The following is a 23,976-nucleotide window of genomic DNA, read 5'->3' on the forward strand; positions in this document are numbered from 1 at the left end:
GAAGGAAGCATTCAGGACAAAACCAAACTGTAATGTATATTTAAGGCAGTTTAATTTCTAACTGTCTGTTTCTAAACCAAACTACAAAATAAATGAAAGCTGTTATTTTCCATCAGTATCAGTCTGTATTGAAAACGAGCACTCGGTAATATACAACATTTTTTATTAAATGTATATGTCTTAAAATAAATATTCTCTGTTCATTTCCAGTTTACACTAAATCACACATAACTGAGCAGAAAATCATATAAAAATGGGATAAGAGCATGCACTACTGCAACTATAAAAACATTTCAAACTGTGGCTTTCCTTCAGGTTTATGGAGTGTCATATATTCTCTCATAGATTACAGCTTTAAAAATGTTCAGCAGTCTAGAAAGAATAGATCTTTAGTTATTAATCTGCACCAAAAACAGTCATTTGTACAGTACTGTAATATATCTTCACTGTGCACATCTCGCATATTAAAAGCATGAACCAAATATATTGCTATAATGATAATAATGCTAATAATAAATGCTTTGGCTTACAGCCATCTTCATCCAAGTTTCTTGCATGTACTTTGGACAAATAGTTTTTTTTTAAATCAGTAAAACGGTTTCCAGCAGTTTGGATGTGATCCTTAATCTTCGCTGGTTTTGATTCATGAGTTACACTTGATTCTGTTGAGATCAGGCTCAGATATTCTCAGTAACATGTCTAAGAAAAAAAGAAAATGTTTAAAAGCATCTGTACATTGATACACTGGGATCTTCACTCTTCAGTTGAAAGTGACGGTGCTTGAGAGAATGAAGTCAGAAACCCTCGTCATCATCATCAGTCCGTCTTGGGCGCTTTGTTCTTCTTGTTGAGGATCTTCATCAGGTTCTTGGACATGAAGTATGGTTTCTGTGGACTGCCGTCATTACGCTCCAGATCCTCCACTGAACGACAAAACACACAGTGAAACACACACACACAACACCTCACACAGTATGTTATGTTATATATGTGTGATACTCACAGAAACACAGGAAGAGTGTGTCCACACCCATGTTATACACACTGAAGAAGCCGTGAGCGATCAGATACGCACCGAACACCACCGTCTGTCACACACACACACACACTTTATAAAACTAAACATTTGCCACTGTCTGATTCCACTGTACATCTCATTCCAAAATCTTTGCAACTGTGCAGCTAATTGCTGAATGAAAGTACATGAACACACTTGAACAACAAAATACAGAGAAGAGAAGTGAAAGGAATTTAAGAGGAAAATGTATGATACTATATATATATAGAGAGAGAGAGAGAGATTTTGACTGAACTTGAAAAAACCCATTTCACCTCAAAACCAAATAAAATAATGAAATTATATTTTCTCAAAAGAAATTGATTTAAAATATTTACTGTAATCTAAATATAAAAAAATACTTTTACCGTACACAAAATATGTTTGTAAGTCTATTTTGCATCGAGATTTCATCTATATCATATTTCATATTTATTTAAATTTTAACCTAAAAATAAACAAATATTTTTTTAAAATGTAATATTTTTTCTGCATATGTAATAAAAATAAAAATACATAAACTAAAAATATATATTTTTCATATTTTACAATCGCATTTAAAAATGTACTGTAATGCAAAGATATAAATAAATAAAAAACTATGCAAGATATCATTTTCCTTTATTAGGTCTAGTTTACCTCCAGATGTTTTAGTATTAAGAATGCTCAAAGAAAGAGTTTGAGAGACATATTTAGATTTTGCACTTCCTAAAAATACTAACCTCAAAAACCAACCAACCAAACAAATAAATAAAATAAAATATTTTGTTCCATACATTTTGCATGAAAATGTTATTTATATATTTGCATTACAGTAAATTGTTTAAACGCTATTTTTATTGTTTATTATGTTTATAGTAAGGTCACTGTGTAGTAGAAAAGCGTGATTGTTGTTGATATTTTAAGAAATACATCAACAGAAGTAATTGTCCTAGTTACAATTATTTATTATTGTTAAAAGGACAAGTATGCAAAATATAATTTCTTATTCCTTTTTGATTTTTGGGGTGAAATAGTTGACAGGTTTGGTGAAATTCAGTTGTTCAGTGTGTAACTGCAATGCTGAACACAAGGTCACTGTATGTGACATATAGTAAAATCCATGTAAGAAAAGACCAATCAGAATTCAGTATTTAAAGATGACGACATCATAATGTCAGTGAGGTTGTGATCAAATGTCAGTCAGTAATGTGATGTGTGAATGTGAGTCTCACTATGATGGGCATCCAGTAGTAGTTGAGAGCCGCCGTTTGAAACGTGGTTCCTGGAGTCGGAATCCTGCCGGAGAAGAAGAAGAAGGCCAGCACACCTGAAAACAGAGCAGAAGACATCAGCTTCAGCTCACACATGAAGCTCCAGAGATCCCATGAGAGTCTGAACATCAACATCTCTCACCGACTCCACCGACCACCAGGAGCTTCCCGAAGAACAGCAGCAGATCTGTCACTTTATCCAGCACCACCACCCTGACCACAACAACAACAACAACACCGTCAGCTCTTCACAAACAACACATCTCCTCATGAGCAACCAGAACTTCAGAGCTTTATAACACTGTTTCTGTAACCAGACGTGACTTTATTTAATTTACATCTTTTGCCCAAAACTATGAAAGGTTATTAACTTATATAAAGTTGCAATTACCTTTGATTTTTTTATTCAGTAATTGGGGGAAAACTCATGCAACTTTGCATGAAACCAAAATCTTTGCAATTTTATAGCTAATTACTAAATGAAAGTACATGAACTCATTTACATAATACAAGATAAGAAAAACTTGAGGTACATTTTAAATGAACACCCATTTCACCTCCATATCAAATTAATATAAGTACACAAAAAATAATTAAAAAAAATTCTGTAAATTTAGCATGATTTTGATTGAACTTACCTCATAATAAAAATAAATACATTTAAAAATAATACATAAAAATAGATTTTGCATAAAAACAATTTACATTTATATTTCCTTAACTATATTTTGTAAAGTTGGGAATCTGAGTTTGTAACTTGCAATTATAAAATATACACTTGTGAGAAAAAGTCTGAAATTTGAGAAGGTTTATTCCATGGTAGAAAAACAAACAAACAAGGAAAGCAATGAACAAAGCAAAGCAAAACAAAACTGTGACGTGAAAACTCAACTGCAACATTGAAACCAGCAATCACAGGCTTTTAACTTGCAATAACCACATATAAACTATCAATTCTGAGGAAAAAAGTAATATTTAGTTTTAGTGGTTTGGTTTCTGTGCTTTAGAGCACTTTCTGATACTTCATTCATTAACAGCTGAATGATTGCAGACGGTGTTCTCACCGGACGATGTTCCTCATGAGCAGAGAGAAGGCATTCTTAGCAGACACACAGAAGTTCTTCCCGTATATAGCGATCTACAAACCAGAGAAACGTTTATTCATTTATTCACTCACTCGGCTGATGATTGTACGTGTGTGTGAGAGAGGGTTTGTGTACCATGATGTAAGCGTTCCTGTTGATGAACTTGATGAATTTCTCCAGACACCAGAAGCAGCATTTGAGGCAGCACATGATGAAGCGCGTGCACGGGTTCTGAGCCTCTGCACACACACACACACACACACACACACAGTTCATCACTCAGAAACACCTGCTTTCAGTGAAACATCTGATCAGTGTAGATGATATATCAACTCATGACTGATTGTAGATATTGCTGTTTACAACAACAAAGTCAAAGTCAATCTAGATTCTAGACAAACATTTTTACATCTTACAGTGTTTGAAAACATTATTCAGTCAAGTGTAAAGCAGGGTTATTATCGTGAACTAAATCTAAAACTATTAAAAGCATTTTGCCAACTGAAATAAACCGGAAAAATAACAATTTAAATAGATGAAAAAAACTGCTCCCTTAGTAATCAACTGAAATACATTTATAAGGTGAAGCACTGAATTTTTTACATATTTTTATTTATTTATTTTTATATTTTGAAATTAATTAATAAATCTGAAATATAAAATAAATCTAAACCTGATAATATATATATATATATATATATATATATATATATATATATATATATATATATATATATATAAAACTAATAAAAATTATGAAAACACATAAAATAAAAAAGTTCAAAGTATTAATAAAAACTATAATAGTATATAAATAGTACTAAATTAACACTGCTGTGGAGTCAGAATAAAATGAATCTAATATCTGTGTTTGCAGTGATGTTCGATGTCAGGCGTCTGCACTAAACCCAAACATTACAAAACCACATTTATCTAAAAAAAAAAACACAGCAAAAACAAGTTTTATTTTAATCTGTTTTCCAGTACTAATATCTAAACATTCATAAGAGACTCAAAAAATATTTTTTTAATTATTTACTAATTTTGCTTCTCAAGTAAATACTAAAAATGAATTTTTACTGTGCTGACACTAAATATAATGAAAAAATTAAAGTATTTTTTTTCTAAGATGACAAGAAAGATGTTCCCTGACCTTTGAACTTGTGGTCCAGATACTCCAGAATGATCCGGACCATCTGCACCAGCGTGAGAATCAGAGCGCCGAACGCCAGAGAGCCCACGTGATACCTGACACAAATCAAGAAATCATAGATTCACATATTCAGAAATACAGCTGGACTCATGAGCGCCATCTAGAGTCTGAAACAACAGTGACATGAAGGGATTTCTCAAAACACACGCTCTTACAGTGATTAACTGACCAGTGCACTTCAGATAAATGATGTACTGTACATCTTTATTTCCCACTGAATGTTCTGCTTCATTTTATAGAAGTAAAACAGATTGTAAAAGTCATTTGATCTGAAGTGCCTCCAGCTTAATGTGGTCTGTCTTGTGGTTAGAACTGAACCACAGTTCATTTTCCACCAGTAACCCATATTTCTCCTCTGATCTGTGTGGCCTGCTGTGTTTCGTGTGTCTTACCGCAGCGCTCTCATGAAGGACTGGATCAGAGGGAATGTTGGGATATCTGCCGGTTTGGTGAAGGCCCAGTAATAAGAGCCGAACGCTCCGGCGAGTGTGCAGTGACCCAGAGCGATGACGAAGTTCACGCACCACAGGAACGCAAACACGTTATAGATCTGCAGGTTGAAGAGGTTCCTCTGGAACAAACCCTCTGTGTTATAGTTGATGAAGACGCAGCTCGCCGACGGACACGTGGGATACTGCGTACTGTTGAACGTCTGTGGAGAAAGACAGATGCACAGATCTCAGTTATTCACAACATTACATGGAGACTCAGGGGTTCTACTGAGAAAAGCTGCAGAGGAGATCTCAGTGTCTAAACCAGACCATAGATCACAAGTCATACCATATCTCAAGAGAAGAAAACAACATGTTTTTAAAGCATATTTTCATTTCTTGTTCATTAATTATTATTTTTTAAATCTAAAAAGAACAATTTAAGTGTGAATTTGATAAAAAACTATTTGAAAATGTCCCCCCAATTAATTTTTTTTGAAAGATGTTGAAAAATGAAATAAATCAATACAAAACAGCATGGTCTAATACAACAACTAAGTATGATTTTTAAGTTGTTTTACATGAGTCATTTTATTTATTTACATTTTATTTAATACAACTATTCCAAAGTTGTTGTTGTTTTTTATTTATTGCTTTTATTCAGCAGGGGTGCATTCAATGTATCCAAAGTGACAGTAAAAACATTTATAAAGTTTTGTCCATGTCAAATAAATTGTGTTCTTTTGAGCTTTCTATTCATTCTTTTTGAATAAAATAAATGCAGCCTTGGTGAGCAGAGGAAATACTTTTTAAAAACACACATAAACATATACATACATATACACACACACACACACAAACACACACACACACATACACACATACATACATACATATATATATGCTGTCAAATGATTAAACATGATTAATCACATCCAAAATAAAAATGTTTTGTTTATACGTGTGTGTGTACTGTATATATTTATTATGTATATATAAATATAAAAAAATATGTACATGTATATATTTATATTATGTATAAATATATTTGATATACAAATATAAAATGTTTCTTAAATATATACATGCATGTGTGTATATTTATATATACAAAAATATACACAGTACACACACACACACATATATTATGTAAACAAAAACTTTTATTTTGGATGCGATTAATCACGATTAATCATTTGACCACACTAATATATTTATTTATTTAGTTAGTTAGTGTGTGTGACCTCCGGGTCGCAGGTCTCGTTGGCTCGTATGACGCTGCAGTCTCCCTGTGATGTGTTCATGGCCACCACCTTGTAGACCGGAGCGCCAGATGTGGCCAGATATCTGAACACACGCTCGGTTAAAGACTCACAACACATGAAACATGACAACACACTCAATACATTCATACACTACGACAAAAACACAACAGAATTACTACAAAAAATACACAAACATTACTACAAAAATAACAATTCAGAACGATTCAGTATCTCAGTGATAGAATAATAAGACTGCTGATCTGGAGAAAAAAAACAGTTTGGTGATGCATTCATTTGAAGCAGATCTATTGAAGCGGTTATATTTGGTATGCTTCAGTTTGGTTATGTTCAGTAGATCACCTTGGCTTTTTACAGCTACATTTATTGATTTGTCATATGCTTCAATCTAGATCAGTTTACACTTGTGTGTGAAGGATACAGTGCTGTGATTCCCCAGTACGACACACACACCAACAGCAGCACAAACGTGATGATGGGATAGAACAGTGTTGACATCATGTGACCCAGTGCCCTGGAAACACACACACACACACACACACACGTTTACTCACTACTCAAGTCAAACTCCTACAGACAGAAAACTGTACTTCTTTTAATTGGTCCTAACATTAATATGATGATATGATTAATGTGATCAGTTTTAGAATCTGCTCTGTATTCATAACTGCTGATAAGAATATTTCACATATGTGTGCAATGCATGAGCACTGATTGTCTGTGTGCTTCTGAGCAAGTTTTGGATATAACTACTTTGACATGTTTATGAGAGAGAGTAAAACCCAAGTGTGTGTGTGTGTGTGTGTGTGTGTGTATTTACTTGCTGGTCTCCTGAATAAGAGCGATGGCGATGAGAATACGAGTCCTCAGGAAGATCAGCGCCAGCAGAAGGATGGCCTCGACAATACACAGAATAATCACTATAACAGACAGAAAGATTGTCACTAGACTGATTGAGGTTTCCTGAGAAATTCAATTTCAATTAATTCCTGCATATTAGCTATTAATTATGTGCTTTAAATTTGGGTGATCATTAAAACTAAACAGATAATGCATAAAGCATATAATACATTTATTTCCCAAATGAATTCAGATGCTATTTAAAAAGAGCATATAAGGGAAAGTATACTTAAGGAAATAACATGTAAAAAGAAAAAAAAAATTAATAGATGTAAATCTGTAAAACTATGACAGTGATTCAAAATTCAGATGATTTTTTTCAGGGATTTTTTTTTTTTTACGTTTTTTAAATATATAATTTGTATTTAAAATAAGTGAAAATGTTATTATGGTTTTCAGGTGTTTAAAGTACAAAAAAACTAATTTAATTAACTGCTTTGTTTTTGTATCTTTCTGTGGAAATGACACTTATTATGAAATTATTATCATGGCATTAACAAATAATAAGCCTTCAATAAATCAATAAATTAAAAGGCTTTAATCTATAATTCTAAATTATATTTATACATTCTGTATAATTAATATATAATTGTGTATGAGGGAGCAAAAGAAAAAAAAATTATTATAACATTAATTTTACTTATATTACATCAGTTTTATTTTATTTGTTAATATTATTAGTTTACTCTATTTGTACAGTTTTCTATTATGATTAATTTCTTCCTTTCGCATTGTAAACTGGTCAAAAGTTGAAAAACAGCAGGTTTTTGTTGTGCACTTACTGTATGCACGTTAAACTGAACTGACTTTATAAGGTTCTAGTATTCCACTGAAACACAAAAGTGTTAAAAACTAAGCGCAGTGACTCACAGAAGGCCAGCCAGGTGTCCCGCACCTGCAGATAGACCTGCACGTTACTGGTGAGACCCACGTTACTGAAGGACAGGTTCGAGCTCGCCAGAGACATGTACTCATTATAACAGTACCAGATTCCTGACAGAAGACAAGAACAAGAAAAACATCACCATCAGCTAACAACAGCAACAAAACACACGATTTATAAAGAAGACATCAAAAACATGATCAGCACAGAAACAACATTCATTATTCATTAATCTTCAGTGAAATCATGTGCAACTATGAGTGTCCAGCATCTAGTACATTATTAAAGCACATGATGTTTCAGTCAGATTCCTGAGCTGAACGAAGGACAGAAAACACCTTAGATTCACATTGTTACTCACGGCACAACTCTGATGAGCATGTCAGATATGAGATCTATCACTTGAGGATGTCATACCCAAGTAAAACACAGTGTAACAACTTAAGAGAAGGGTTTAATAGACCCAAAGGTGAGCGTACCGAAGGCGCCGACCGCCAGAACGCCGATGATGAGAACCCAGACGAGAACCGGAGCCGTGAAACGCAGCAGAAGCAGGAAGAGAACGCTGACCACCATCGCAATCACCAGACCACTGACACACACAGAGACAAACATGACACAAACTCTCACAGAACCTCGGGTCAAGAATAGAAAATCTCCCGATTATTAATGCCAGAATGAGCATGCTATTTCAAATATTTTAACAGTTTAAATCACAGCAGTAATGATAGTCTGGCAATATTTAGTAATGAAATAAAAAAAATCCCCTACAAAATGTTTTGTTTAGTTCTGAATGAATTATACATCATTATATTTTTTTACAATTATAACATAGGTTTATAAATCATTATGAAGTAGCGTTATTCATTTTATTATTATTACATTTATTATTAAATATGATCATTTATTATTAAATATTATTTAATAAAATCTATCTATCTATCTGTATCTATCCATCTAACAAATTGTATGTTATTAAATATGATTGATAATAATAATAAATAAATAAATACACACACACACACAATATATATATATATATATATATATATATATATATATATATATATATATTATATATAAAGTACAATATTTAAGAATAACTGTCATCATGAATTAAAAAATGTTATTTTATAAAATGTATCTATAAAAACATCTATAGAAATAGAAATTTAAAAAAACAATTTCAGCTTTTTTCAACATTTAAATGGTCAAATTGAATATAAATGTAGTATTTTAAATAAATGTATCAAATGTAATGCATAAGAGCTGGCCTCACGCTACGATCCACTGCCATGACTTGGCGAAGTCCTCGAAGATCCTCAGACCGACGTCTTTGATGTTGAAGCTGTTGGTGACGTCGCTGTGAACACAGAAACACTGTCAGAATCATCTCGGTGTGCTCCGGCACAGACAGACCCACGCGTCCCGGGGTGGAGGGCTGCTCTCTCCCTTTGTAAAGCTGTACGGACTTTACAAAGCATTTGTCAAAGCTCACAAATGAAGCTCTGGATGAAGCCACAGACGCACTAGAAGCTTTAAAACGATTACAGCTACACATCCTTCACCCTACAGTCAGGCAGACACAGAGACACACACAGAAGTCTACTGCTACACACATCTGTCACTCACTTTGTGGCCCCTCCAGCACTGACAACAAGAGAGACACGCGTCAGTATCACACACACACACACATGCACGAGTCATTACTAGACTTTAAGAAACAGTGTCCTCGGGAATATGTTAATATGACAAAACCTCCATTTGTGGACATCCTCAAAACAACATATAAAAGAATTAAACTATATATTCTTCAATATACTGTTTTTTAATGAGGTCAGTGTGTCAGTGAATCAGTCCATCATTTTTATAATTAGCTGTATAGAAAAACAATACAAATCGACAGCATGTACTTGTTTAGATTTAATGATCTAGTGATTTTTTAATGATTTAGTGATTTTGATTATGGAAGCATATGGGTAGCATTATTCAATTTGGGATGTAATATGCAAAATGACAATGCAATATGTAAAATGACAATGCTTTTCTGTATTTACATTTACATTTTCCAATACATTTGTGCAACGTTTGGTGCAAAATGAAAATGAAAATTAAATTACATAATTTTAATTTGCCATTTCATACACTAGTCTTAATATGTAAAATGAATACTAATTAACGCTTTATAAGTTGCAAAATTAAAATGAAAATGTATTACAGAAATTATTAGATATGTATAACATGTTCAAGCAAAAACTGTGGCAAAATGATCATTTAAATGCTATTTTTCTTAAATGCATTAACACTCACAGTCAAGACACTTACGATTGCATTTTCATTCAGTGTCCCGCAATGAATGTAGCAAAATTCAATGTGCACATTGAAAATGCATTCCGAGCCGATCACGTCTCCGCCCCCTCCCGCCATGTCAATCACTGCGTGAACAAGGCGGGGCTTGAAGCACTGTAATGTCTGAAACTACACTCACTGTTAATTAGCATGATATTTGAATCAGATGTAGCTGGGCACATAATTCGTGCTGCTGCGACTTGCAAGAGACCCCGTTAAATTATTTGTTGTTTATTATTAGTTGTATACTATATTGTATAAATATTGTCCCACTGATAAAAACAGTGCAAATAGTTCTGTATCCTTGGATAACAGTGAAGTGGAAATAAATATAGGTAAATTTAGGAAATAAAATAAAATAGGATTTCTTGGGAAGGTAAGTCTGGCCAGTTATTCAGCAACACGAGTCAGACGAGTCTGAAGATCTGAGCTGAATTTGGTGAAACATTAAAGTTCTAGTCTGTGAAGGTGGAGCGATTTGACCAATCAGATGAAAGCAGCGTTTCAGCTCCGCCCACAAGTGCAAATGTAATATTGAAGCCATAAACTGAAATGATCAAAACGTACACGGACCAACTTTCTTGTCCATGTTCTCTCACTTGAATCCTCTTCTTGAGATTTGAGTCTCTGACCTTCTGCAAGCCCCGCCTTGTTCACGCAGTGATTGACATGGCGCGAGGGGGCGGACACGTGATCGGCTCGGAATGCATTTTCAATGTGCACATTGAATTTTGCTACATTCATTGCGGGACATTGTAATCGTAAGTGTCTTGACTGTGAGTGTTAATGCATTTAAGAAAAATAGCATTTAAATGTTAATTTTGCCACAGTTTTTGCTTGAACATGTTATACATATCTTATCATTTCTGTAATACATTTTCATTTTAATTTAGCAACTTATAAAGCGTTACAATTAGTATTCATTTTACATATTAAAACTGGTGTATGAAATGGCAAATGAAAATTATGTAATTTCATTTTCATTTTCATTTTGCACCAAACGTTGCACAAATGTTTTGGAAAATGTAAATGTAAATACAGAAATGCATTGCCATTTTACATATTGCGTTGTCATTTTGCATATTGCATTGTCATTTTGCATATTGCATTGTCATTTTGCATATTACATCCCAAATTGAATATTGCTACCCATATGCTTCCATTTTTGATCAGTTGAAACCCAATAATGCAAAACAGATAATGTCAAAGATTAAATCAGCTATCTTTCACTCCATTTCATTTGTAATCAAACAAAAATTACTTATTTTTAAGAAGAAAAAAAAAACCTAAACAAAAAAAAAAAACCCAGGCAATATAATTTAATCAGTTTTGGAAACATGATTCACATTTCACATCTATTTTAATGAAATATATATACAGTATTTTTGTATGAAGTTTTGGCACAAGATTTGGTCATCTTTATGTGCTTTAGTGATTTTTATTTATCTTTTTTAGCTTTCACATATATTTCATATATTTAGTTTTAGTTCAGCTTAATCTTATTTCAGTTCACATCTTATCACAGCCAATGCATCTTGAGTTTTGTTGTTGTTTGAAGTATTTTTAATTGTTCAAATTTGATCTTTTTTTAAATTGAAGCTAATTAAGTTTAATCGTTTTAGTATAAGTTAACAATAACAACGCTGCTGTTATTCAGCCAAACAATTAGTAAACTTATGTTCAACAGCGTTATTTTACTATTATTTACAGTATATACTATTATAATGTTTATCAATTAATTGGATTGTATTTTTTATTTTATATGTTTATATTTTATTTCATCTTTTTTCAGAGTTTTAGTTAACAATAACATCACGGCTTTTAATCATCTGATAATTTCAAAATGAACATATATTAATGAATAATTTGACTACTAGTGTGTAAATCAGGATATTTTAGTCCATAACAGGTACTAATGTTTGTTTGTGTGTGTGTGTATGTGTGTGTGTGTGTGTGTGTGTGTGTGAGTGTGAGTGTGAGTGTGAGTGTGAGTGTGAGTGTGAGTGTGAGTGTGTGTGCTTACCCTGTGGCATTCCTGATCGCTGCCAGTGTCTCATTTACATTCAATCCAGGAAGACTGAAGTTTGTGGGAATGTTACTGGGATTATAGGCATTTCCTCCTAAACTGGGCAAACACCGACCCAACACTAAACACACAGACAGATGAGTTATTATTAAGATGGGTAAACCACATACTGCTTAATGATGGTTTTCTTTATCTTCTGTCACTCACCGGAGGTTGTCGGCATGTTGAATAAAGGACACAACTCTTTATTTACGATGTCCATTACCGACTGAGAGAGAGAGAGAGAACGACCAGATTTTTATCATTTTTCTTTGTTAGATAACATACTACTAAGGCACAGATCATTGAAATACAAACAATCAGTCATCAAATGTGACCCTGAACCACAAAACCAGTCTTAAATGTCAATTTTTTTAAACAGAGATGTATACATAATCTGAAAGCTGAATAAATCATTTTTCCATTGATGTATGGTTTGTTAGGATCAGACAATATTTGGTTGAGATACAAAATCTGGAATCTGGGGGGCGCAAAAAAATCTAAATATTGAGAAAATCTCCTTTAATTTTATCCAAATTAATTCTTAACTATGCATATTACTGATCAAAAATAATTTTTTTATATATATTTACAGTAGGAAATTTACAAAATATCTTTATGGAACATGATCTTTACTTAATATCCTAATGATGTTTGGCAAAAAAGGAAAATCTATCATTTTGACCCATACAATGTTTTTTTGTCTATTGCTACAAATATCCCCCAGAGACTTAAGACAGGTTTTGTGTTCCAGGGTCACATATAATGTGCAGAAGGGAAGAGGACGACTGACAACAAATGACAGTTGAACAAAAGAAAGAAAGTCACACAGATCACAAATGACAATCCTGTCATCATTTACTCACACATACTCACATATTTAGTGTCTTTCAGCTGGAAGGATGGGACACAGTACTCCTGATTGAAAAAATCAGCCGGTTTTGCCCCTGGTAAGTAGGCGCTAGGAGGCAAAATCCAGAACTGTGACGGACACGTGTTCACACACACCTACAACACACAAACAATGAATATCACACACATTCACAAATAAAGTTTATCCTTATCCTTATTCAACACAAACATCACGATTCATGAAATGGTAGAGTATGCATGACACCAACTTTAATCAGATTTATATACTTAAATCCCTTAGGGGAAATAAAACAGACACAAACGAGTCAATATCTGTCATATGATAAGAATGAAAGTATGATTGATCAGTATTTAGCATCATTCAGTTGCTTTATTTTTATTATATATGATTGAATAAAGTTTTAGTAGTTCTATTGTGTATTTTTATTAGCTTTTTTAAAATAAATATATAGAAAGAACTACCTACAAATTACTATATATGTCAAATTATTAATTGTGATAAGTTATGTTTATATATTAAATATATTTATTTATAATATAATTTATATGAATATAAATATAGACATGGAAATGCATGTAAATATTATATATATATATTTATAGAGAGAGAGAGAGAGAGAGATTATTAATTCTTAATATCAGTTTTAGTTATTTTAGTACATAAATTACTAAATGTAAATGAGACACATTTCAGTTGATGTTAATACTTTAAAGCAACAAATATCTTTTTAATGGTTTTAGTTGTATGCATACTTCAGTGGTTTTAGTAGACCAATGTTGTAATCCACATTTTCTACAAAAGACAGCAACTATAATCTGAATCACATTTCTATATTTGTACTACTCTAGGGTCAAAATCTTGTTAGCATTGTAAACGGAGCTGCTATAAGAGATGTGGCACCTGTGTGGTGGGACACTGGAGACCCTGCAGAGCGGCAGCCATGATGTTTGTCGCTGTGGCACATTTGAGGATGTCAAAGTACATGACACTGGGTCTGTCCCTGAGAGACAGATGGACATGAGCATCAAATGACTGCAAACACACGGATGACTGACTTCTCTAAAATCACTGACGGCGGATCTCACTTGTTCTGTCCGATTCCGCAGAACATTCCCGTGGAGTTTCTGGGATACAACACATGTCGAGGATCTCCGTACAGCCAGGCTGCAGAAACCAAAACCATTTCACATGAAACACACACATCAGCTATGTTATGCTACTTATTCTGCACTATTAACTGACAACAGAACATGAGAAATTGAATTAGTTTCATAATCAGTGCTGAATAATGACACTATTGTCTTCTGTAGAGCTTGCATTATAGCTGGAATTGAATTATATTAGCAACTTTGCAATATTTACACTATTTTCCTGTTTATTGATGTGAATGTGTTTTGAAACTATCGGTGTTCTATAAAATGCTACAGAAATAAATTTGACTTGACTCAAGGCTGTGTAATACTGTCTTTTACTGTGTTTACAAGGATTTTTAACACTTTTCTTCATGCAGTCCATAACAACACACCTGAAGCATGGTTTATTTTCACTGTAATGCTTTAGAAACTGTAACTGTGGACTCTAATTAGTTAAATGGAAAAGTCCTTAGACTCTAATTAGTGTTTCGTTTGCCCTTCATTATCATCTCAGAGAGAGTTTAATGAGATCTACCACATAATCACAGATGTTTGAATACTGAGGTTTTAGATGATAAACTATAAACTGTCACATGTGTGATCAAAAAGACAAATACAACTTTTAATGGTCAATTAATAATGTTCAGATCATCAAAAGATTATCAAAGCAAAGCATTTTAATATAATGCAACATTTGTATAATATCATATTGTGCAAAATTCTAAACTGTAAATAATATACTGTAAATTCTAAATATAATATAATTTGTGTAACTTTCTTTTGTTTATATTTTATCATGTGAAATTCAGAACTTAATTTTGTCTCCTTTTCATTTAATGAGTGCGAATTGAATTTGCATTGGCCCCGACACACAGGAAGTTGAACTGGAATTCCAAGAAAGCAAACGCAGGTAAAGCATTCTGGGAAAATACGGCTGTTCCAAGAACACAAAGAAAGGACTTGTGTTCTCATGGAGACCGGTCTTGCCAAGCTTCCTTGGAAGAACGAACTCAGAAGAACGCGAGAACACAGAACACACCCTTATGAGTGTTGAGATGTGCTGCGTTCTTGCTTAACTGATCACATAATCACAGAATAAATCACAGAATAAATCACAGCATAAGCAGCGGCCAATGAACCATAAAAATAGCATAACATTACAAACAAATGTCAGAACTTATGAAAACATTCCAAAACTATTATTGATCATATTTACATACCGTATAATTGTACATCGTTTTATTTTACAGCGTTATACAGTATGTTAGCTATGACTATGTTAAGATTAATTTTAATATGCCAATAAAAATATTGCAGACTTTCTCCGGGTCTTAAAAGTTTATTAAAATTAAGTAAAACAAAACGATAAATGTTTTCTTTTGAGAGCCGTCAAGTATTTGCGAGAGCGAGTTTAAAGCTTGCAGGTTTCCGTACATCGGCCGCCCGCAGCGTCTTCTGGGATTTCTAATGGCACTCGATGCATCCTCGATATCAAGAACACATCCGGGCACTTCCATGCGTCCTCTGTACTTGTGTTCTTGAGAATTAGAATTAAACTTTGACGGTTAATGATGACGTATAGTGAGAACACATGAACTCAAGATCACTAAACAACGCATATTGAGAAACAGCCTAAGTGTTCTTTCACCTTTTTATACAAAAGGTCACTTCCTTACAGTGAAATTCCAATGCAGTTCCACATTCTGTTTGCAACTGTAAAATCAGTATTTGAAATGGAATTTAAAAATTCTAATTAAATTCCTAAATTCTGAATGGAATTTTTATGGCTTTGAAAGATCAATTAAGTTTAAATTACTTTCTAAAGTCTTCTTTTAGGGTTTTTGTCAGTATATGGCAGTTATAATTAGTTTTATATCAAAACATATTTGGACTTCACATAAACAGCTAAATAAACTTGTGTCTGTGTTAGGGCTGTGAATCTTTGGCAAGGCAGCGATTCGATTACGATTCATAGGTTTTCGATTCGATTCAAGAACGATTTTTGCAAATTTAGAACGATTCAATTAGATTCGATTCACAATTAAATTCGATTCGATTCGATTATAACGATTCGATTCTGCATTCTTTAAGTGCATTCACGGGATTATTTAAATGCTTCTACTAAATTCTTTAAATGCTTAGTCAGGGGGCAAATTACAGTAGCATTTATGATTAGAGAACCATAGGTTATAAAAAAAAAAACTTTTTCCATTGTTAAATGCTAGTTTAATGATGTGACATGGCATACGTAAAAATGTATGTAAGCCAAGTTTTTAAAAAAGAGCTTAAAGAGTATTATGTATAAGCTAACATTTTGTCACACCAGGGGCGTAGCCATAATTTCGGAAGTGACAGAAATGTCAAATACAATCATTTTATGTATGTAGCCTATATAATAATAATTATTAATATTATAATTATTATTATTTATTTTTTTCACAAGGAATTATCTTCTATTTTAATTACTTTTAACTAGCTGTAATAAATCAAATACTGCTGGACAATAATCAATCATTTGTAATCGATATTTTTTTCCTAATGGCAATTTTATGATTGTTTTATATACTAGGCTACATTTAATTAGCAATTATTTAAATTTTCTGCACAGAATAAGGTAGAAAATATACTTTATAGTTTCTGTACTGTAATAAATGACAATTAGAACTGCATCATTCATAAATTGTTTGTGGGTTTCATCAGTTCATTCTGCTTTTATTCAGTTTAGCTGCAGATAAAGCCTGGCACGTCTATGAGAGCGAGATCGCTTCTCTTTCAGTGTGAAAACGTCTTCATCTCTATTTAACCTTTCCTCTCCATCAGCGAATGATTCTGAGAGAAAACGTGCCAGATGTCTGTTTGCTAATGAAACAAACGCTACTTTCATGCATATTATCAGATAAATCTCGTGCTCTTATTTCAAGGTCGTTGTTAATGCTGTGGTTAATTTTAAAAGTTTTCTTCGTATATTCGGTTCATCCGCATTGTTTAAACACATTTATCATTCAATGGATCTGTGCGTATGATTTAGACACTTACATTTCTGCTCCGTCCATGCAATAAACACAGCTGTCGACGGCTCCTAAAACTCCGTCGGTAAGATGCAGAGAGCCATTGACAAACTACAGAAAAGTATAAAACTACTTCACGAGTCCTATAGATCACACGTCAGGTGCGTCAGAGACTAACGGGGCGCGAGCGCAATCCTGCGACAGTGGTGCGCGTGAAGGACAGATAATAGGCACGATTCACGAACACTCTTCAATGTCTCCATTAATTCGTGCGTGTAGTAATTTAATGTGTATACATTTTGAAAGCATTGAATCGCTATAGAAATCGGGATTCATTCGATTCTTAGCATTTTTTAATCGATCACTGTCCAAGATCGGTGATTCACGAATCAAAAATCATGTTTCAAGATCGATGCATATGAATCGACAGGGTTTGTAATCGATGCATCGAGAAAACGGGTGAATCGTTACACCCCTAGTCTGTGTGTATTTCTACTATCAGCAGAAACAATCACATTGTGTTACCCATAACCCCTTGCCCTCTCCAGTATTTGCATACTGCATGTTAAGGGAGGCAGACCAAGTTCAATTTCCACATTGCTTTCAGTTCAGAGTAAACACACCACCAATACACACACACACACACACACACAGAGCTCACAGTATGTGTGCATCTGAGTGCTGAACAGTGATGAGACACAGACAGAGAAATGAACAAGATCTTACCCAGAATTCCTACCACCATGTAACCGCCGATGACCAGCATGAACAGAACACAACATATGATGTCCGTACAGCTTCTACAGACACACAAGACACAAGCACACACCTTACAGAACGAGACCATATTTCACCACAGATTCAAAAGAAAGCTATTTTTATTCATAAAGCACTTAAGGAATAGTCCACCCAAAAAATTTAATTTGCTGAAAATGTACTATGTAAAATGTACCATCCAAGATGTAGATGAGATTTGGAGAAATTTACTCTGCAGTGAATGGGTGCCGTCAGAATGAGAGTCCAAACAGCTGATAAAAACTAATCCACACCACTTCAGTCCATCTGTGCATACAGTAGGCCTATTTCTCTTCTGATTCAGACTACACAACACTTTCACTGGAGGAAGCAATATTAGAGATAGAGGACTTCTATTTGAGCTGGATTTGTTTCTTACAAACACACAACATTTCACTTCAAAAGACATTAACTGATGGACTGGAGAGGGGTGGATTATTGTGATGTTTTTATCAGCTGTTTGAACTCTCATTCCGATGGCACCCATTCACTGCAGAGCATCCACTGGTGAACTAATGATGGAATAATACATTTCTCCTCATCTGATCAAACTCATCTCATCTGATACTGGGGGGGGGGGGGGGTAAACTAGATAAAATCTAATGAGAACTATATATATATAAATATACAGAATAATCTGAAAACTCAAGAGATAAAACATCAGAATGCATTACTGTAGTGCTGTCGTGTAACTTTTATCTAGTTTGCAGTCCCCAGTCCCTGACTAATGTCACAATGCAAAATAAAATTAGCATTTTAAAACCAATTCTTTTAATTTTGTGGACACGCATTCGTGAGACTGACACATACACACCTGTTGTGAATTGGGCCGGTGAATGTGGGGTCATATTTAGCTGGTTCACCTGAAAAACAAGAAGAGTTTAGATCAGTGGTCAGCGTGTGTCATTTAATATATGAATATATTATATTACATTTCATACTAAAATCATTTTGTAAGCTGCTTTTCAAAGATGAAGAACAAATCTCAACAGTATGAGTCAAATAAAATAGTTTTTACTCGTTCAAATGTAAGTGACTGACTAAGGAAAGTGTATATTTTATATTTGATCAATTTGCACTTTATTTTAAATGTTCCTGCGGTGTCACAAATTAATTTGTACAGTTACAAGATACTGCTTGCAGACTACATACACTATTTAGTCACTTTAGTCACACTGATGCTTTTCTAGCCTTTAAACTGGACAGGAAACAGAGACAGATGATTTGAATATAATTTGAATTCGAAGATAGAGCCACACGGTGAGAGACACAAAGTGGGTCAGTAATCATGAGTGTTTCTGAACACTTCCTCTAATGAAGCTGCTGATCAGGACAGGTGCTTCAGGATCTTCCTGAATGGGATCATTTATTGAGCAAGACTGTGATCGTTTGTGTTCACGCCCACATGCACACCTGTGATTAATTACCAGAGATGGTTTTCTACATGCTTTTTGTCTCTGTTCAACTCAAGTCTGGAGTAAAACCAACACATCAATGAAGAAAGTCAAGAATTAATGTCAGTGTCCTTTTAAATTATGGTTCTTTAAGTATTATTTCGATGTGATTTTTAATTGAAAAATAATTTTTTATATGTTTAATTATTGAGCTTTACAGATTTTTATGGTGTTCTTCTCAATCAAAACAATAACATGGGACATGCTGAGTGCCAAAAATACTCTTATTATATTTATTTTTCCATTATATTTCAATGTGATTTTAGATTCTGGTTCTCAAGAAATGTTTCTTTTGACAATCGTCATTTTTAAGGCTCTATATGGTTAATTCCAAGAGACATGGGTGCTTCAATGCAGTGCCATGTGCAAATAGTCAAATTTTACCCATTTTCAGTGTTCAAAACCAAACATATGATAATCATATGTATATGGGACTAAACAAAAGTAAAGTCTTTGAATGAAATTCATATAAAAAAAAACATTAAGGCACAAATTATTATTAGTTGTAGATGTAATGGCTGTATTAAAGTGTTAGTTCACCCAAATAGCAAAATTATGTTATTAATAACTTACCCTCATGTCGTTCCAAACCCGTGAGACCTCCGTTCATCTTCAGAACACAGTTTAAGATATTTTAGATTTCGTCCAAGAGCTCTCAGTCCCTCCATTGAAACTGTGAGAACGAGTCAGTCTGTTGTTCATTATCTGGCTCAGCGTTCATCTTCAGTTCTCTCTTCACAGCAGTTCATTCAGTGTACTGTTTGAGTGCATGCATTACTCCGGGATATTGGTCTGTTTGAACTCAGAGGGAGTGTCAGCCACATTAAAAAAAGTTAACAGCTTACGTCACTTGTGGATTAATGCGTATTAGAGACGCGAACCGTTTAAAACTATTCAGTTCGATTAGGTGAACTGGTTCAAAAAGATCCGGTTACATCGAATGATTCGTTCACAAACCGGATATCACTAAACTGCTTTGTTTTGAACTGTCTCACAACAGACACGGAAGAGAAGACAATGCTGAATAAAGTCGTAGTTTTTGCTATTTTTGGACCAAAATATATTTTCGATGCTTCAAAAAATTCTAACCGACCCTCTGATGTCACATGGACTACTTTGATGATGATTTTCTTACCTTTCTGGACATGAACAATATACCGTACACACAGCTTCAATGGAGGCACTGAGAGCTCTCGGACTAAATCTAAAATATCTTAAACTGTGTTCCGAAGATAAACGGAGGTCTTACGGGTTTGGAACAACATGAGGGTAAGTTATTACATTTACATTTAATCATTTAGCAGACGCTTTTATCCAAAGCGACTTACAAATGAGAACAATAGAAGCAGTCAGGTCAACAAGAGAACAACAACAGTATACAAGTGCCATGACAAGTCTCAGTTAGTCTAGTATAGAATGCATAGGTAGGTTTTTTTTTTTTTTTAATTAAAAGACAAGAAAAGGAAAAGTGCTAGTGTTAGTTGGTTAAGTGCAAGCGAAAAAGATGAGTCTTTAGCTGTTTCTTGAAAATGAGTAAAGACTCAGCTGTACAAATTTAGATTGGGAGGTCATTCCACCAGCTGGGCACAGTCCAGGAAAAGGTCCTTGAGAGTGATTTTGAACTTCTTTGGGATGGTACCACAAGGCGTCGATCACTTGCAGAGCGCAAACTTCTGGAGGGCACATAAGATTTAACCAATGAGTTTAGGTAAGTTGGTGCCGTGCCAGTGGTCGTCTTGTAGGCTAGCATCAGTACCTTGAATTTGATGCGAGCAGCTACTGGTAGCCAGTGTAACCTGATGAGGAGCGGAGTAACGTGAGCTTTCTTTGGCTCATTGAAGACAACCCTCGCTGCTGCATTCTGGATCAATTGCAGAGGCTTGACAGTACATGCAGGAAGGCCCGCCAGGAGAGCATTACAATAGTCCAGTCTGGAGAGAACAAGAGCTTGGACAAGAAGTTGGGTTGCTTGCTCTGACAGGAAGGATCTAATCTTCCTAATGTTGTATAAGGCAAACCTGCAGTACCGGGTAGTTGTAGCAATGTGGTCTGTGAAGCTTAACTGATGATCCATCACAACTCCTAGGTTTCTAGCTGTCCTCGAAGGAGTAATGGTTGATGAGCCCAGCTGTATAGAGAAGTTGTGATGAAGCAATGGGTTAGCTGGAATCACCAGGAGTTCTGTCTTCGTAAGGTTAAGCTGAAGGTGATGGTCATTCATCCAGCTAGAGATGTCACTCAGACAGGCTGAAATGCAAGCAGCTACCGTCGGGTCATCTGGTTGGAATGAGAGGTAGAGTTGGGTGTCATCAGCGTAGCAGTGATAAGAAAAGCCATGCTTCTGAATGACAGATCCTAATGATGTTATGTAGATTGAGAAGAGAAGTGGTCCAAGTACTGAGCCTTGAGGAACCCCAGTAGCAAGGTGGTGTGACTTTGAAACATCACCCCTCCAAGACACACTGAAGGATCTGTCAGAGAGGTAGGACTTAACCCACAGGAGTGCTGTTCCAGAGATGCCCATCTTTCTGAGGGTGGACAGGAGAATCTGGTGATTAACAGTGTCAAAAGCAGCAGAAAGGTCCAGTAAGATGAGTACCGAGGATTTTGAAGCTGCTCTTGCTAGTCGCAGGGCTTCAGTAACCGAGAGCAGAGCAGTCTCAGTTGAGTGGCCACTTTTGAAGTCAGATTGGTTGCTGTCCAGGAGGTTGTTCTGTACAAGGAACATAGAAAACTGGTTGAACACAGCTCGCTCAAGTGTCTTTGCAATGAATGGAAGAAGGGATACTGGTCTGTAGTTTTCAAGAAGCACTGGATTTAGAGATGGTTTCTTGAGCAGTGGGCTTACATGAGCCTGCTTGAATGCTGAGGGAAATGTTCCAGAGTGAAGAGAGGAGTTGATAACGTGAGTAAGCGAAGGTATGACTGAAGAAGAGATTGCTTGAAGGAGGTGAGTGGGGATCGGATCAAGTGGACAAGTAGTAGGATGATTGGACAGGAGAAGTTTGGAGACGTCCATCTCTGAGAGTGGGGAGAAGGAGGAGAAAGAGTGTGCGTCGGTCATTGTGAAGTTGTCCTCAGTCTGCGGTGTGGAGAATTGGCCGCTGATGGATCTCGTCTTATTTGTGAAGAAAACTGCAAAGTCGTCCGCTGTAAGAGTCGATGGAGGAGGTGGCGGCGGCGGATTAAGAAGAGAAGAGAAAGTCTTGAAGAGTGTCCGAGCATCACAACAGCTGTTAATTTTGTTGTGGTAGTAGGATGTTTTAGCCGTGAAGACATTTGCAGAGAAGGAAGAGAGGAGAGACTGATACACACTGAGGTCTGTAGAGTTTCTTGATTTCTGCCATTTCCTCTCTGCAGCCCTGAGTTTAGAGCGATGTTCACGGAGAACCTCAGACAGCCAGGGGGCAGATGGGGCAGTGCGTGCTGGTCTAGACAACAGTGGGCAAAAGTTGTCCAAGCAAGATGTTAAAGTGGAGCAAAGAGTGTCCGTAGCGCTGTTCGTGTCCAGAGCAGAGAACTGAGAGAGTGCAGGAAGCGAGGATGAAACCACAGAAGATAGGCGAGATGGAGAGAGTGAGCGTAGGTTCCGTCGAAAGGTGACCTGCGTTGGAGTGTGAGGCACTTCAGGAGTAAGTGCTAGGTTAGCAGTAATGAGGAAGTGGTCTGAGGTGTGCAGTGGAGCAACTGAAGAGTTGTCCACAGAGCAACAGCGCGTGTAGTTGAGGTCCAGTTGGTTGCCTGATTTGTGAGTCGCTGTAGTAGACACTAGCTTGAGATCAAATGAGGCGAGCAGAGTTTTGAAGTCAGCAGCCTGGGGTTTATCTAGGTGGATGTTGAAGTCACCAAGACATCATTTATGACATTATTTTGCTATTTGGGTGAACTAACCCTTTAAAACTGAAAGCAGTTAATCAATCAAACTAATGAAAAAAATAATAATAGATTGATCTCAATGAATTATTTGTATTAATCTATCTGCTATGGCTTCTCTAATGTAAGCCTGTGGAAAACTGTATGTGAGTTTAATATTTGGATGTTCATGCATCTAAAGAGAAAACAAGTGAGCGTCGGTTGATTGTGCTATCCCAAAGAAGCACAAAGTCACTTTCACGGACTTTTAAATGTTTAATGTTTAAATGTTCCCTCCTGGTGGAATGACCTCCCCAACTCAATCCGAGCAGCTGAGTCCT

General features: G+C 35.1%; 1 protein-coding gene across 4 annotated transcripts in view; it reads right to left on the bottom strand.

Moving 5' to 3' along the window:
- Positions 1-146: 146 nt before the first annotated feature.
- LOC132145001 (choline transporter-like protein 4) overlaps positions 147-23,976 on the bottom strand; it is a 33,101-nt gene continuing 9,271 nt past the window's right edge. For 2 of the 4 annotated variants that reach the window (XM_059555659.1, XM_059555657.1), the window contains exons 2-23: positions 19,144-19,192; positions 18,261-18,334; positions 14,479-14,557; positions 14,294-14,393; positions 13,396-13,527; positions 12,688-12,748; positions 12,478-12,601; positions 9,738-9,755; positions 9,385-9,468; positions 8,585-8,697; positions 8,093-8,215; positions 7,143-7,242; positions 6,744-6,836; positions 6,284-6,386; positions 5,001-5,260; positions 4,549-4,643; positions 3,531-3,634; positions 3,375-3,448; positions 2,453-2,523; positions 2,272-2,366; positions 1,004-1,088; positions 147-923 (exon numbers count right to left, since the gene is read on the bottom strand). In XM_059555659.1, the coding sequence (XP_059411642.1) occupies positions 817-923; positions 1,004-1,088; positions 2,272-2,366; positions 2,453-2,523; positions 3,375-3,448; positions 3,531-3,634; positions 4,549-4,643; positions 5,001-5,260; positions 6,284-6,386; positions 6,744-6,836; positions 7,143-7,242; positions 8,093-8,215; positions 8,585-8,697; positions 9,385-9,468; positions 9,738-9,755; positions 12,478-12,601; positions 12,688-12,748; positions 13,396-13,527; positions 14,294-14,393; positions 14,479-14,557; positions 18,261-18,300 (2,061 nt within the window). In that variant the 5' untranslated portion in view covers positions 18,301-18,334; positions 19,144-19,192 and the 3' untranslated portion in view covers positions 147-816. The remainder of the gene's footprint in view (positions 924-1,003; positions 1,089-2,271; positions 2,367-2,452; positions 2,524-3,374; positions 3,449-3,530; positions 3,635-4,548; positions 4,644-5,000; positions 5,261-6,283; positions 6,387-6,743; positions 6,837-7,142; positions 7,243-8,092; positions 8,216-8,584; positions 8,698-9,384; positions 9,469-9,737; positions 9,756-12,477; positions 12,602-12,687; positions 12,749-13,395; positions 13,528-14,293; positions 14,394-14,478; positions 14,558-18,260; positions 18,335-19,143; positions 19,193-23,976) is intronic. The other 2 variants (XM_059555660.1, XM_059555658.1) reach the window with 2 other exon arrangements.

This window comes from Carassius carassius, chromosome 8, assembly GCF_963082965.1.
Source record: "Carassius carassius chromosome 8, fCarCar2.1, whole genome shotgun sequence".
Classification (NCBI taxonomy): domain Eukaryota; kingdom Metazoa; phylum Chordata; class Actinopteri; order Cypriniformes; family Cyprinidae; genus Carassius; species Carassius carassius.